General features: G+C 46.0%; 1 protein-coding gene across 1 annotated transcript; it reads right to left on the bottom strand.

Annotated features, from left to right (window-relative positions):
* Positions 1-126: 126 nt before the first annotated feature.
* On the bottom strand, positions 127-9,054 carry LOC311115298 (NAD-dependent protein deacylase sirtuin-5, mitochondrial-like). Its single transcript, XM_084190489.1, has 5 exons — positions 8,978-9,054; positions 1,251-1,376; positions 952-1,082; positions 639-710; positions 127-541 (listed from the first exon to the last, which is right to left on the bottom strand). Exons 2-5 carry the CDS (start codon positions 1,354-1,356, stop codon positions 332-334), a joined length of 519 nt encoding a protein of 172 aa, XP_084046615.1. The 5' UTR covers positions 1,357-1,376; positions 8,978-9,054; the 3' UTR covers positions 127-331.
* Positions 9,055-15,994: the final 6,940 nt, after the last annotated feature.

The raw sequence follows: 15,994 nt of genomic DNA, 5'->3' as shown, positions 1-15,994 counted from the left end.
GTTGATAACATTGTGTAGAGATTGTTTTGAAGTCTGTGAAAGCTTATATGGTATATCTACAGCCTAGACTACTACCCAGGATGATGTGACTATCAAACAATGGAATGACACTAGCCTTCAACAATATTCTCTAAAGACACACTTTAATAACATGAGCGCCCCAATAATCACTACTAGCTAGTCAGACACAGGTTTGCATCCCAAATGGCACCCTATTCCCCATCACCTGTAGGGCTCTGGTCAAAAGTAGTGCACGTCATGGAGAATAGGGTGCCATTTAGGACGCAGCCCCAGTGACAGTGACATTGTAATATTATTGTGGCTCTACTAGCTAGCTAGTCGGGACAGTGAAAGTCAGTCTGAGTGACATTTCCGTGGTTACAAGACCGTGTATCTCCAGGACGTTGGTGGATCCGGCGCGGTAGTGCAGCTCGTCGATGTTCTCTGTGATGACGGTGACACGGCGTCCCTGTCTCTGCAGCCGCGCCTCACACTCTGCTATGGCCAAATGGGCCGGGTTGGGCCTCTTCCTCAGCATCACCTGATATGTCATGTATTCATTTTTGTATACATGTATTGTTGTACTTTCACTTATACTATTGTATTTTTAACATGTTCAGTAAATGTCATTTATTCACCTCCCTCCGGTAGTGGTAGAACTCCCAAACCCTGGACGGGTTCTGACTGAATGCACCAGGGGTGGCCAGGTCCTGATGTGGGGAAAGAGAGTAAGAAGAACATGAGGTAGAATAACAGAGTGAGGGAGGAGAAAATGGGGGGAAGGAGAAGGAGGAGGGAGAAACAAGGGAAGAAAGAGAGAGAGGGGGCGGGAGCAGAGGGGGAGGAAGGGAGAGGGAGAAACAGGGGAAGAAAGAGATGGCCCTGGTCAAAAGTAGCGCACTATAACGGGAATAGGGTGCCATTTGGGATGCAACCTTGGGGTGTGTTTACCTGGGCTTGCCATTTCCTCCAGAAGCCTCCCTCTCTGAAGGTTGGGACCCCACTCTCTGCACTCAACCCTGATCCCGTCAAGATGGCCACGTGTTTGGCTTTAGAGAACACGTCCCTAAACGCTGCCAGGTCTGAAAATGCACACAAACAAAGAAAGCAGGCAGAGAGACAGACAGACAGACACAGCATCAGTTAACCCAGGAACTAAATGGGATGTATGATTTCACTGTGTGTGTGCGTGTGTGTGTGCGTGCGTGTGCGTGTGTGTGCATGTGCTTGCGTGTGTGTACTAGTCCTACCTGAGCTGTGTCTGGCCATATCCTGTCTGCCCTGGGTCCGGGGCTCTTTGAGACGGGCACACAGCTGAGAGGTGATGCCTCTACTGGTGCACTGACGTACAATCATCAGGGTTAACTAACTCTGGGCTGGAACAGACAGGAGGAGAGAATACACACATGAAACACACATTTAATTTAATTTGAAATTGTATTAAAAAAGAACACAGGAAGAGAGAATATACATATATGAAACACACATTAAGAAGTAATGGGTCACCAGAATACCTGTAGCCCACTGATCAAATCAAATCAAATGTTATTTGTCACATGCGCCGAATACAACAGGTGTAGACCTTACAGTGAAATGCTTACTTACAAGCCCTTAACCAACAATTCAGTTTTAAGAAAGAATACCAAAAAAAAATCAGAAATAAAAGTAACAAATAATTAAAGAGCAACAGTAAAATAACAGTAGCGAGGCTATATACAGGGGGTCCCGGTACCGAGTCAATGTGCGGGGGCACCGGTTAATCGAGGTAATTGAGGTAATATGTACATGTATGTAGAGTTATTAAAGTGACTATGCATAGATAATAAACAGAGAGTAGCAGCAGCGTAAAGGGGGGGGGGGGGGGGGGGGGGGGGGTCAATGCCAATAGTCTGGGTAGCCATTTCATTAGATGTTCAGGAGTCTTATGGCTTGGGGGTAGAAGCTGTTTAGAAGCCTCTTGGACCTAGACTTGGCGCTCCGGTACAGCTTGCCGTGCGGTAGCAGAGAGAACAGTCTATGACTAGGGTGGCTGGAGTCTTTGACCATTTTTAGGACCTTCCTCTGACACCGCCTGGTATAGAGGTCCTGGATGGCAGGAAGTTTGGCCCCAGTTGACACAGCAAAGGAGTGAACTTCAATTTTGATCAAAAAACATTATTTATCTCAGAGGGACAATTACTTTGGGCACGTGACTAGAACTTCCTCATAATTCAATATAACAGATGGGTTGTTTAACAAATCACCACACTGAGTATAGCTAGCTTGGTATCTACTGAAAGGGGAACTGTAGCTGGATATCTTGCTTGCTACTGTACTTTGCAATGATGATGACATGCTCAGATCTCTCTGTCTAGGCAAAGGTTCAATATTCACAGCAAGTTAGCTAGCTAGCTGGCTATCAGATTTTGTTTGACCCTTGTGCATTTAAGGATGTAAGTGACACGTTTGTTATTCATGCAACTTGCAAACAAAGGTTTCTTGAGCTCTGAAGATGACAGCTATCTAGTATCCAATGCAACTCAAGCACGGGGCTGCGTTCAGCATAGCCGCGAGAAGTAGGGGTACTGAGGGTGCTGCAGCACTCCCTGATGAATCTAAATATAATTTTTAATTTAAAAAAGAAATGACATGTTAAAAAACAAAATAAAAATAGTGAACTAGGCCTTTATTATTCATGTATGAGGAAATGGTGCTGTTCTGAACGACCAGTTGAAAAACGGGGTGGGATTGGATTGTGCACCGCTGCCCTTTAAATGCATCACTCATAGCTTCAAACCACACCATGCCACACCCACCAAGCAAAATGTACCTCAAAGTCTGCTCAAGAATGTTGAAAACCGTTTTGGGGAAATGTGTTGTTCAGTACAAACCGTCATGCAACGTAGTTACATAGCAAACATTCAACTGAACGCACCCCTGAGTTCATCTAAAGGCTAGCTAGCTAGCTAACCTGGTTGTTGTTAGTGTTCAAATATCCTAACGTAGCAGGCGTAAAAAGATGCCTGAGTGGAGTCCCCACATCCGTTTTTCAGGGGACACGGAAGTTAGGTGGAAAAAATGTATCCCTGAAAACCGGAAACATCCACTTTCTGCCAACTGCACGGAGAGCATGGACATTTCCTTGTTTCGCATATCCAAAAAAGCATTGCCATATAACATCTATATGCCCTAATTAAAATATCATTAACTTTCAGATAGATTTAATAAGACACACTTTGCATTTTGAATTTCGCTGTAACCTGGACTCAGGTATAGACGTAACATAGTAAATCTGTCTCCCTCCATTAGTATAATTTGTTACGTTTCATTTGGTATGTACTAATTTGTGGATGTCCATCATCCATTTCATATATGTTACGAATTACAAATCGTATGATATGTTACGAGTTTCAATTCGTACAATATGTTACGAATTCCATTTTGTTGTGGCTAATGTTAGCTAGGTGGCTAACGTTAGCTAGACTAGGGTTAGAGTTTAAGGTTAAGATTAGGAGTTAGGTTAAAGGGTTAAAGTTAGGGTTAGAGGAACGGTTAGCTAACATGGTAAGCAGTTGCAACGTAGCTAAAAAGTAGTAAGTAGTTGTAAAGTTACTCATTAGCTAAAATGCTAAAGTTGTCCATGATGAGATTCAAACACACAACCATCTGCCTCTAACCTTAGGAAGCTCTTTGCCACCTTCTCCTCCCTGCTGAATCCCCCCCCCCTCTCCCCCCCCCCCCCCCTCTCCTCCCCCCCCCTCTCCCTCTCTGTGGATGACTTCGTCAACCATTTTGAAAAGAAGTTTAACGACATCCGATCCTCGTTTGTTAAGTCAAATGACACTGCTCACACTGCCCTACCCTATGCTTTGACTTCTTTCTCCCCTCTCTCTCCAGATGAAATCTTGCGACTTGTGACGGCCGGCCGCCCATCAACCTGCCCGCTTGACCCTATCCCCTCCTCTCTTCTCCAGACCATCTCCGGTGACCTTCTCCCTTACCTCACCTCGCTCATCAACTCATCCTTGACCGCTGGCTATGTCCCTTCCGTCTTCAAGAGAGCGAGAGTTGCACCCCTTCTCAAAAAACCAACACTCGATCCCTCTGATGTCAACAACTACAGACCAGTATCCCTTCTTTCTTTTCTCTCCAAAACTCTTGAGCGTGCCGTCTTTAGCCAACTCTCTTGCTATCTCTCTCAGAATGACCTTCTTGATCCAAACCAATCAGGTTTCAAGACTGGTCATTCAACTGAGACTGCTCTTCTCTGTGTCACGGAGGCTCTCCGCACTGCTAAAGCTAAATCTCTCTCCTCTGCTCTTGTCCTTTTAGACCTGTCTGCTGCCTTTGATACTGTGAACCATCAGATCCTCCTCTCCACCCTCTCCGTGTTGGGCATCTCCGGCGCGGCTCACTCTTGGATTGCGTCCTACCTGACCGGTCGCTCCTACCAAGTGGCGTGGCAAGAACCTGTCTCCGCACCACGTGCTCTCACCTCTGGTGTCCCCCAGGGCTCAGTTCTAGGCCCTCTCCTATTCTCGCTATACACCAAGTCACTTGGCTCTGTCATATCCTCACATGGCCTCTCCTATCATTGCTACGCAGACGACACACAACTAATCTTCTCCTTTCCCCCTTCTGATAACCAGGTGGCGAATAGCATCTCTGCATGTCTGGCAGACATATCAGTGTGGATGACGGATCACCACCTCAAGCTGAACCTCGGCAAGACGGAGCTGCTCTTCCTCCCGGGGAAGGACTGCCCGTTCCATGATCTCGCCATCACGGTTGACAACTCCGTTGTGTCCTCCTCCCAGGGTGCGAAGAGCCTTGGCGTGACCCTGGACAACACCCTGTCGTTCTCCGCTAACATCAAGGCGGTGACCCGATCCTGTAGGTTCATGCTCTACAACATTCGGAGAGTACAACCCTGCCTTACACAGGAAGCGGCACAGGTCCTAATCCAGGCACTTGTCATCTCCCGTCTGGATTACTGCAACTCGCTGTTGGCTGGGCTCCCTGCCTGTGCCATTAAACACCTACAACTCATCCAGAATGCCGCAGCCCGTCTGGTGTTCAACCTTCCCAAGTTCTCTCACGTCACCCCACTCCTCCGCACACTCCACTGGCTTCCAGTTGAAGCTCGCATCTGCTACAAGACCATGGTGCTTGCCTACGGAGCTGTGAGGGGAACGGCACCTCCGTACCTTCAGGCTCTGATCAGTCCCTACACCCAAACGAGGGCATTGCGTTCATCCACCTCTGGCCTGCTGGCCGCCCTACCTCTACGGAAGCACAGTTCCCGCTCAGCCCAGTCAAAACTGTTCGCTGCTCTGGCACCCCAATGGTGGAACAAGCTCCCTCACGACGCCAGGACAGCGGAGTCACTCACCACCTTCCGGAGACACTTGAAACCCCACCTCTTTAAGGAATACCTGGGATAGGATAAAGTAATCCTTCTACCCCCCCTTACCCCACCCCAAAGAAAGAAAAAAAAAACATATTGTAAAGTGGTTATCCCACTGGCTATAAGGTGAATGCACCAATTTGTAAATCGCTCTGGATAAGAGCGTCTGCTAAATGACGTAAATGTAAATGTAAATGTTAGACATTCAAGTTATACTCCCAACCACTCTCCTTTCTTTTAAGTAAGTAAGTAACCTTCGGTCTTATGTAACCATACCAAATGTAACATATGATACTGATTTCAGTGTCCGGGATTTACGTTTACCAAACATAACATATGATACTAATTTTCATTTTTAGCTTTAGCCACCTATTTCATTTTTCTGTATTTATTTATCTTTATTTGTATTTATTTGAATTATTTTTACTGCTCTAGGATTACTATTATTGCTTGGATAACCTTATTTACTATTATGTATTGATTTATTTTTAATTCTTTATGCTGTGCGCACTGCACAGAACACTGGAAGTGTTATCACTGAATTATCACTGTAAATTATTGTAATGTTTGTTTATGTTTCAATTAATCCCATAAGGGATGGGCAAGAAAAATTAAATCTTGTTCATTCAGTCATTAATTTACTATGTTAAGTCTAGTCTATGAGACCAGGCTGGAATTTATCCATGTCCTTACCCTGTTTAGGCTGTATATGTAAGCGGTGTGGTGTGTTGTGTATTGTGATTGGAAAGTGCTATTGGTTGACGCTGTTGTTTTTTTCATTCGCTTGACAGAATTTGATTACGCGAATTTAAATGTTTGAGATGAACAAATCAGGTGACAAATGGAGAAACGCGCTGTAAATGACAATGAGTTAGTGCTTGCATGTCAGCGCCACTTCTGGTTCCATTCTGTTCATTCTATCATTCGATCATCCACTAGATGGCCTGAGCTTGCTTCCTAAAAGAGAGCTTTCAGATGGCATGGTGGTGGTGCATGTAGATTGGCATTTGCTTACAGATCACTTGACAACTATTAGAAACCCCTGCCATGAAGGCTATGGAATCCAACATAATACGCCATAATGAAGAAGACAGATTGTCTAGACATTTAACTCCCATAGTGTAATAGAGGAAGGTTTGGTACCTGAGAGTAAGGGCCAGACAGTCTCAGGATATCATCCCCAATTATACTGATTTACACTCTGATGATGTATTATCACAATAGCAAATATGTGTTATTCTGTGCTACTGCAGACAGGGAAAGTGTGTGTGTGTGTGTGTGTGTGTGTGTGTGTGTGTGTGTGTATGTATTCCCCTTTATCTTTTCAGAAGGGAGGCGGGACTTCTTCTAATCGAATGTCACTGCTCATCTCGTGCCACTGGAGGTGGTTCGCCCATCTCTCTCTCTCTCTCTCTCTCGCTCTCTCGTGCTCTCTCTCCCTCTCTCTCTTCCCGTCACCTCCGTTTCTCATCGACTGCCCCACCTACACCGCATGAGCGGTGGCGGCGCCGAGTGTCTTCTCGCTCAGTTCCGCCGGTTGCCCGTGGACAGACGTTGCCCGACCGAGGACACCTAAATGGCGGAGTTACCGGAGGATGAGATAGACCGTCGGCCGATCCGGAGAGTCCGGTCAAAGAGCGATACGCCCTACATCACCGAGGCGCGTCTCTCTCTCCACCTGGAGACAGGTAGGTGAAACGCGCGCACACGCACTGTCTGACTCGTGGACACAGCGGTTGGCTAGATGTGGGGTTCGCCGTTCGACTCATTGTGTTACAGACAGTAGCTCAAGGAGATGCGTATCATGGAAAACTGTGATGTATTTTTCTTTCCATTTGCCAATTGTATGCTATCAAATCGAGAGGATTGTGTTATAACATACTATCGGTGACGTTATAGCCTGCCTGTGCTCAGAGCAGCGCTATGGCTTGATGGGAATGTGATAACTATACACACAGTGACTCATTCATGCATTGTATATATCAGGCAGCTGAGCGAATATAACCTTATATTTGGATTGGTTTCCCACGTATAGGCTATATTTAAGATGACATTATAGGCCTATATTATGAAGAGGATTTTCAAAATAATGTCGATTAAATTATTTTACAATGAAAGGGTCTGTTATCTTGCACTGTTGTAGATGAGGCTCTAACCAACTGGCCATGCATCTTAAATCTAAACCCAATATTCTGCAGCTGGATCCATTATTGTTTTTAGTTAGATAGTGTGACTGTGAGGCTTCTAGCTGGTTTGCAGATGTCCAAATGTCAAAGCAGAGTGAATGACTCGACTCACTTGCATGAATGCAGCTAGACTTGTTCTAGAATCTAGGCTACATTCTCACTGTGACTGACCAGATCCAATTTTAGAGGTTGCTTCTGTTTTGGGGTTTTTGTGACCAACCGATAGTAGCCTATTCTGCATATATGAAAATGTATGCACTCACTAACTGTAAGTCGCTCTGGATAAGAGCGTCTGCTAAAATGACTAAAATGTAAATCTACAATAGCCAACAGCCTGTAGGCTACTCGCATCACGCGCAGGAGCTGTCCTCTCTGTCATGGTGCTGAAACTGAAACTGCCACAGTTCCAAATCACGCGACAGACAGCGGACCCCAATTGATTAGTACGGATGTTATTTTCCACACATCAGATTATTCACGTCAGACAGATATTAATAATATATGGGGAACTGTACTCGTAAGGTTTGTGGATGTGTGTCAAACGACTCTCCCTATCCTACGTTATAAATCCCGGTCACGTGGTGTGCAGTGAGCGTATATTCTCCATATCGGACAGATGCCAACTCTCGGTGGAGGAAACCACACATGGCATGCTATTATTCTGCTCTACCAGGCACAGTTTTCTTAGTCAGGTATTTTCCTAGTGTTCAGTTTATTTGCTGAATTTATTCGGTATTCCATTATGGATTATCATTGATTTGGGAGTTAGGTTAAATACGTTTATATAAATTGCTTTAATGTAGCCTAAATTTGCCGTGAATGGATTATTCTAGTTGACACAGATTAAAGGTATAGTAGCCTGCAACAGTACAGCAGTCTATGTAGTCAGTCACGCATGGCTCCATCTGTGCTCCAGGATACTCTGTACATGGAATCACCCACATGCTCTTGTCTTAAACAGAGTTCTTACCCACCCCCTCATAGTCTCACAGACAGTGCTCCCACTAACCCGCCTCTCAGAATAAGGCGACCTCACAGAGAGTTAACACACACAGGGAACTTTATTGTCAAACAGCAGTAATGATCATGGAAATGGTCTGAAAGGGTACAGAGAATGAGAGATAATGAATATACATGGATGCAACAAATACACCAGAATAACTACATATAATAACATGGATATAAACAGTGCAATTGTGCAAAGGAATGGAATAGATTATTGAAAGCAATAGTACAACAGTGATAGTGATAAATAGAACGAAGGACTGTATGAAATAAACAAACATGTTATCTGAAATGTAACATACATAACCCAGTAGTAACCAAACAGGGAATAATAATAACAACTACTAACAAATAATAAACAAACGCAAATCCCAGCCATAACAACAATAACACTACTCACGTTCAACCACGTACTCCATGCGCATACTGCCGCAAATCCACCTCTGATCTGCACTGAAAGCAACCGCCAGCGGGACAAGGTCTTATTTCTAGCGTTACAGGAGCATGCATCGGGCCTGGCTAGCCAGTGCAGGAACAGCTAGTTTTTTTCAGCCAATCAGAGTGTGCATGATCAGCTCATGCACAGAGTGTGGGCTGAGTGGGCACAAGCTGATGGGCTGAGACCATGGGCTTTGCACTGAGCAATATCTCCTCACGTGAGGAGAGCTAGGGTGCGTTCCTAAATTCAATCTAGAGCAGTGGTATTCAAAGTCGGGGTCGCGACCGCTAGTGGGGTCGCTAAAATAGTACTGATTCTTGTATGGGACGATATACAAACGTTTTTGAGAAAGATAATTTGAAACATGCAGTTTTATTGAGTAAATGTATTTTTTCCTTTTCTTTTCATTTTGATAAGAGAGGAAAATGCAATGAAATGAAAGTTATTTGTTTATGTAAAAATCTCAATTTACAGATTTTAAGGTTGTGTCATTAGATTTGGGGTGGGGTGGGGTCGCAATAAATGATTGGTGAAAAAAATCAGGTACTAATGTGTGACATCACAGTTCAGAGATTGTCACAGCCAAACGAGTGTCTCTCTTCTGTCACATGTCTTGCTGCCAGACTGTACACTTCAATATTATATCCTTCAGTTTGGCAATGAGGATTACAATCTATATCACTCTCTTTTTCTTTATCTTCTTAACCTCTGCTCATCCTCCCCTTCCTCACATTCTAAATGTTCTGTTCTGGATTGGCATTCTAAATGTTCTGTTCTGGGTTGGCATTCTAATGTTCTGTTCTGGATTGACATTCTAAATGTTCTGTCCTGGATTGACCTTCTAATGTTCTGTTCTGGACTGGCATTCCAAATGTTCTGTTCTGGACTAACATTCTAAATGTTCTGTTCTGGCTTGACATTCTAAATGTTCTGTTCTGGGTTGGCATTCTAATGTTCTGTTCTGGTTTGACATTCTAAATGTTCTGTTCTGGATTGACATTCTAAATGTTCTGATCTGGAATGACATTCTAAATGTTCTGTTTTGGATTGGCATTCTAAATGTTCTGTTCTGGATTGGCATTCTAAATGTTCTGTTCGGGATTGGCATTCTAAATGTTCTGTTCTGGATTGACATTCTAAATGTTCTGTTCTGGATTGACATTCTAATGTTCTGGATTGGCATTCTAAATGTTCTGTTCTGGATTGACATTCTAAATGTTCTGTTATGGATTGGCATTCTAATGTTCTGTTCTGGCTTGACATTCTAAATGTTCTGTTCTGGATTGACCTTCTAATGTTCTGTTCTGGACTGGCATTCCAAATGTTCTGTTCTGGACTAACATTCTAAATGTTCTGTTCTGCCTTGACATTCTAAATGTTCTGTTCTGGGTTGGCATTCTAATGTTCTGTTCTGGTTTGACATTCTAAATGTTCTGTTCTGGATTGACATTCTAAATGTTCTGTTCTGGGTTGACATTCTAAATGTTCTGATCTGGAATGACATTCTAAATGTTCTGTTCTGGATTGGCATTCTAAATGTTCTGTTCTGGATTGGCATTCTAAATGTTCTGTTCTGGATTGACATTCTAAATGTTCTGTTCTGGATTGACATTCTAATGTTCTGGATTGACATTCTAATGTTCTGGATTGGCATTCTAAATGTTCTGTTCTGGATTGACATTCTAAATGTTCTGTTCTGGTTTGACCATCTAGTGTTCTGGATTGACATTCTAAATGTTCTGTTCTGGGTTGGCATTCTAAAATTCTGTTCTGGCTTGACATTCTAAATGTTATGTTCTGGATTGGCATTCTAAATGTTATGTTCTGGATTGGCATTCTAAATGTTCTGTTCTGGATTGACATTCTAATATTCTGTTCTGGACTGGCATTCTAAATGTTCTGTTCTGGGTTGGCATTTTAATGTTCTGTTCTGGCTTGATATTCTAAATGTTCTGTTCTGGGTTGGCATTCTAATGTTCTGTTCTGGTTTGACATTCTAAATGTTCTGTTCTGGATTGACATTCTAAATGTTCTGATCTGGATTGACATTCTAAATGTTCTGTTCTGGATTCACATTCTAAATGTTCTGTTCTGGCTTGACATTCTAAATGTTCTGTTCTGGTTTGACATTCCTCTGCTGAACGTTCCCGTGTTCCTTCCTTCCTCCACCCACCCAGACTGATTCTGAGAGCAGCTGTGTGTGTGTGTGTGTGTGTGTGTTTACGTGTGTGTGTGTGTGTATGTGCGCGTGCGTGTGTGTGTGTGCGTGCACTCTCCAGCAATTGTAAATCAGGTAATCTGGGTGAGGGCTTAGTGCTGTTCTGTTCACAAAGACCAAGATCTCCCCAATGCATTCATTACCTTGCTCTGCTCTTCTCTGCACCCAGCCAAAACAGACAGCCCACTGAGACCACCCTGAATGGGAGAGATGGTACAGAGAGGGAGAAGGGGGAGAGAGAGAGAGAGAGAGAGAGAGAGAGAGAGAGAGAGAGAGAGAGAGAGAGAGAGAGAGAGAGAGAGAGAGAGAGAGAGAGAGAGAGAGAGAGAGAGAGAGAGAGAGAGAGAACCAAGGACTGATCACCCCAATCCACAAAAGTGGAGACAAATTTGACCCCAATAACTACCGTGGGATATGCGTCAACAGCAACCTTGGGAAAATCCTCTGCATTATCATTAACAGCAGACTAGTTCATTTCCTCAGTGAAAACAATGTACTGAGCAAATGTCAAATTGGATTTTTACCAAATTACCGTACGACAGACCACGTATTCACCCTGCACACCCTAATTGACAAACAAACAAACCAAAACAAAGGCAAAGTCTTCTCACGAGCTTCAATGCCATACAACAATCCTTCAGTAGCCTTCAACTGCTCTTAAACACTAGTAAAACTAAATGCATGCTTTTCAATCGAACGCTGCTAGCACCCGCCCACCCGACTAGAATCACCACTCTCGACGGGTCTGACCTAGAGTATGTGGACAACTACAAATATCTAGGTGTCTGGTTAGACTGTAAACTCAACTTCCAGACTCACATAAAGAATCTCCAATCCAAAGTTAAATCTAGAATCGGCTTCCTATTTCGCAACAAAGCCTCCTTCACTCATGCTGCCAAACATGCCCTCGTAAAACTGACTATCCTACCGATCCTTGACTTCGGCGATGTCATTTACAAAATAGCCTCCAACACTCTACTCAGCAAATTGGATGTAGTCTATCACAGTGCCATCCGTTTTGTCTCCAAAGCCCCATACACTACCCACCACTGTGACCTGTACGCTCTTGTTGGCTGGTCCTCACTACATGTTCGTCGTCAAACCCACTGGCTCCAGGCCATCTATAAATCACTGCTAGGCAAATCCCCGCCTTATCTTAGCTCATTGGTCACCATAGCAGCACCCACCCGTAGTCTGCGCTCCAGCAGGTATATCTCTCTGGTCATTCCCAAAGCCAACACCTCCTTTGGCCGCCATTCCTTCCAGTTCTCTGCTGCCAATGACTGGAACGAATTGCAAAAATCTCTGAAGCTGGAGACTCTTATCTCCCTCAATAACTTTAAGCATCAGTTGTCAGAGCACCTTACCGATCACTGCACCTGTACACAGCCCATCTGAAATTAGCCCACCCAACTACCTCATCCCTATATTGTTATTTATTTTGCTCTTTTGCACCCCAGTATCTCTATTTGCACATAATCTCTTGCACATCTAGCATTCCAGTGTTAATACTATTGTAATTATTCTGCACTATAGCCTATTTATTGCCTTACCTCCATAACTTGCTACATTTGCACACACTGTATATATATTTTCTGTTGTATTTCTGACTTTATGTTTTTTTTTTACCCCATATGTAACTCTGTGTTGTTTTTATTGCACTACTTTGCTTTATCTTGGCCAGGTCGCAGTTGTAAATGAGAACCTGTTCTCAACTGGCTTACCTGGTTAAATAAAGGTGAAAAAAATAAAAATAAAAATAAAATATGCTTTGTTGATTTCAAAAACGCCTTTGACTCAATTTGGCATGAGGGTCTGCTATACAAATTGATGGAAAGTGGGGTTGGGGGAAAAACATACGACATTATAAAATCCATGTACACAAACAACAAGTGTGCGGTTAAAATTGGCAAAAAACACACACATTTCTTTCCACAGGGCCGTGGGGTGAGACAGGGATGCAGTTTAAGCTCCACCCTCTTCAACATATATATCAACGAATTGGCGAGGGCACTAGAAAAGTCTGCAGCACCCGGCCTCACCCTACTAGAATCTGAAGTCAAATGTCTACTGTTTGCTGATGATCTGGTGCTTGTCAGAACGCTGAGTGTGGATGTGGTGCAGGGAATCAAGCGCAGGAACAAGGGTGTTCGTCAACAGACTTTAGTAATCCAAAATAGTAACTCCAAACAGGTGAATAGCCAACCCAACCGGGAGGCATGAACAAATTACGCACACACACAACAGTGCGTAAAAAACAAGAAAAGGCGCACGCAGTGTGGACTCTCGACACAAACAACACGAGCGAGAAAACCCATCAACAGCAACAGCTGACATAACAATCACACATAACACCTGACCCAACACACGATAACTAAATAGGAAACAAAATCAAACACTAACAAGGGACAGGTGTACAAACAGACAAAACCAAACAAACATGAAACATCGAACGGTGGCAGCTAGTACTCCGGGGACGACGACCGCCGAAGCCTGCCCGAACAAGGAGGAGGAGCAGCCTCGGCCGAAACCGTGACAGTACCCCCCCCTTGACGCGCGGCCAGCCGTGCGCCGATCCCGGCCTCGGGGACGACCAGGACGACGCAGAGCAGGGCGCGTAGGATGACCCCGATGGAACTCGGTCAGCAGGGACAGGTCTAATATGTCCCTCCTCGGCACCCAGCACCGCTCCTCCGGGCCGTACCCCTCCCACTCCACGAGATATTGGAGACCCCCCATCCGGCGTCTCGAATCAAGGATGGACCTCACAGTGTACGCCGGAGCCCCCTCGATGTCCAACGGGGGCGGAGGAGTCTCCTCTATCTCATAGTCCTGGAGTGGACCAGCTACCACCGGCCTGAGGAGAGACACATGGAACGAGGGGTTAATATTCCTGTAATCAATAGGCAGTTCTAACCTGTAACACACCTCGTTCAACCTCCTCAGGACTTTGAATGGCCCCACAAACCGCCGACCCAGCTTCCGGCAGGGCAGGCGGAGGGGCAGGTTTCTGGTCGAGAGCCAGACTCGATCTCCAGGTGCGTATACAGGCCCCTCACTGCGGTGGAGATCGGCGCTCGTCTTATGCCGACGGATGGCCCGCTGCAGATGGACGTGGGCAGCGTTCCATGTCTCCTCCGAGCGCCGCACCCACTCATCCACCGCAGGGGCCTCGATCTGGCTCTCGTGCCAAGGTGCCAGAACCGGCTGGTACCCTAACACACACTAGAAAGGGGTTAGTTGGGTGGAGGAGTGGCGGAGAGAGTTCTGCGCCATCTCGGCCCACGGAACGTATCTCGCCCACTCCTCCGGCCGGCCCTGGCAATAAGACCTCAGAAACCTACCCACATCCTGGTTGACACGTTCAACCTGCCCATTACTCTCCGGGTGGTAACCCGAGGTAAGGCTCACCGAAACCCCCAACCGTTCCATAAAGGCTCTCCACACTCTGGAGGTGAACTGGGGGCCTCGATCAGACACTATATCCTCGGGTACCCCGTAATGCCGGAAGACATGGGTAAACAGAGCCTCAGCGGTCTGTAGGGCAGTAGGGAGACCCGGCATGGGAAGGAGACGACAGGCCTTCGAGAACCGATCCACAACGACCAGGATGGTAGTATTCCCCTGTGAGGGGGGAAGGTCTGTAACAAAGTCCACCGAGAGGTGGGACCAGGGTCGTTGTGGAACGGGCAGGGGTTGTAGCTTACCCCTGGGCAAATGTCTGGGCGCCTTACACTGTGCACACACCGAACAGGAGGAGACATAAACCCTCACATCCCTGGCTAACGTTGGCCACCAGTACTTAGTGGTAAGGCAGTGAACTGTCCGGCCGATACCTGGATGTCCAGAGGAGGGGGACGTATGAGCCCAATAAATGAGGCGATCGCGTACCTCGAGCGGAACGTACGTCCGACCCACTGGACACTGTGGAGGACTTGGGTCGGTGCGTAACGCCCGCTCGATCTCTGCATCGACCTCCCATACCACCGGTGCCACCAGACAAGACTTTGGTAGTATGGGAGTGGGCTCAACGGACCTCTCCTCCGTGTCATACCGCCGAGACAGGGCATCTGCCTTCCCGTTCTGGGACCCAGGGATGTAAGTGATTTTAAACACAAACCGGGCTAGAAACATAGTCCAGCGGGCCTGGCGAGGATTCAGTCTCCTAGCTGCCCGGATGTACTCCAGGTTACGGTGGTCCGTCAAAATGAGGAAAGGGTGTTGAGCCCCCTCAAGCCAATGCCTCCACACCTTTAGGGCCTGTACCACGGCTAACAGCTCCCTGTCCCCTACGTCATAATTCCGCTCCGCCGGACTGAGCTTCTTAGAATAAAAGGCACAGGGGCAGAGCTTAGGTGGTGTGCCAGACCGTTGTGAGAGGACGGCCCCAATACCGGCCTCGGGCGCGTCTACCTCTACCTGGAATGGTAAAGCGGGATCCGGATGCGCCAACACCGGCGCCGAGGTAAACAGGTCCTTCAGTCTCCCAAAAGCCCTGTCCGCCTCAGCAGACCACCGCAAGCGCACCGGACCCCCCTTCAACAGAGACATTATGGGAGCTGCCACCTGTCCAAAACCCCGAATAAACCTCCGGTAATAATTCGCAAAACCCAAGAACTGTTGCACCTCTTTCACAGTGGTTGGGGTTTGCCAATTACGCACAGCTGACACCCGGTCAACCTCCATCTTCACCCCTGACGCAGACAACTGATAACCCAAAAAGGAGACCGACTTCTGAAAGAACAGAAATTTCTCTGCCT

This window comes from Coregonus lavaretus, assembly GCF_964263955.1.
Source record: "Coregonus lavaretus genome assembly, contig: HAP1_SCAFFOLD_6159, whole genome shotgun sequence".
NCBI lineage: Eukaryota > Metazoa > Chordata > Actinopteri > Salmoniformes > Salmonidae > Coregonus > Coregonus lavaretus.
Note: the sequence above shows the minus strand (reverse complement) of the source record. Positions and strands in the feature narration are given on the sequence as shown.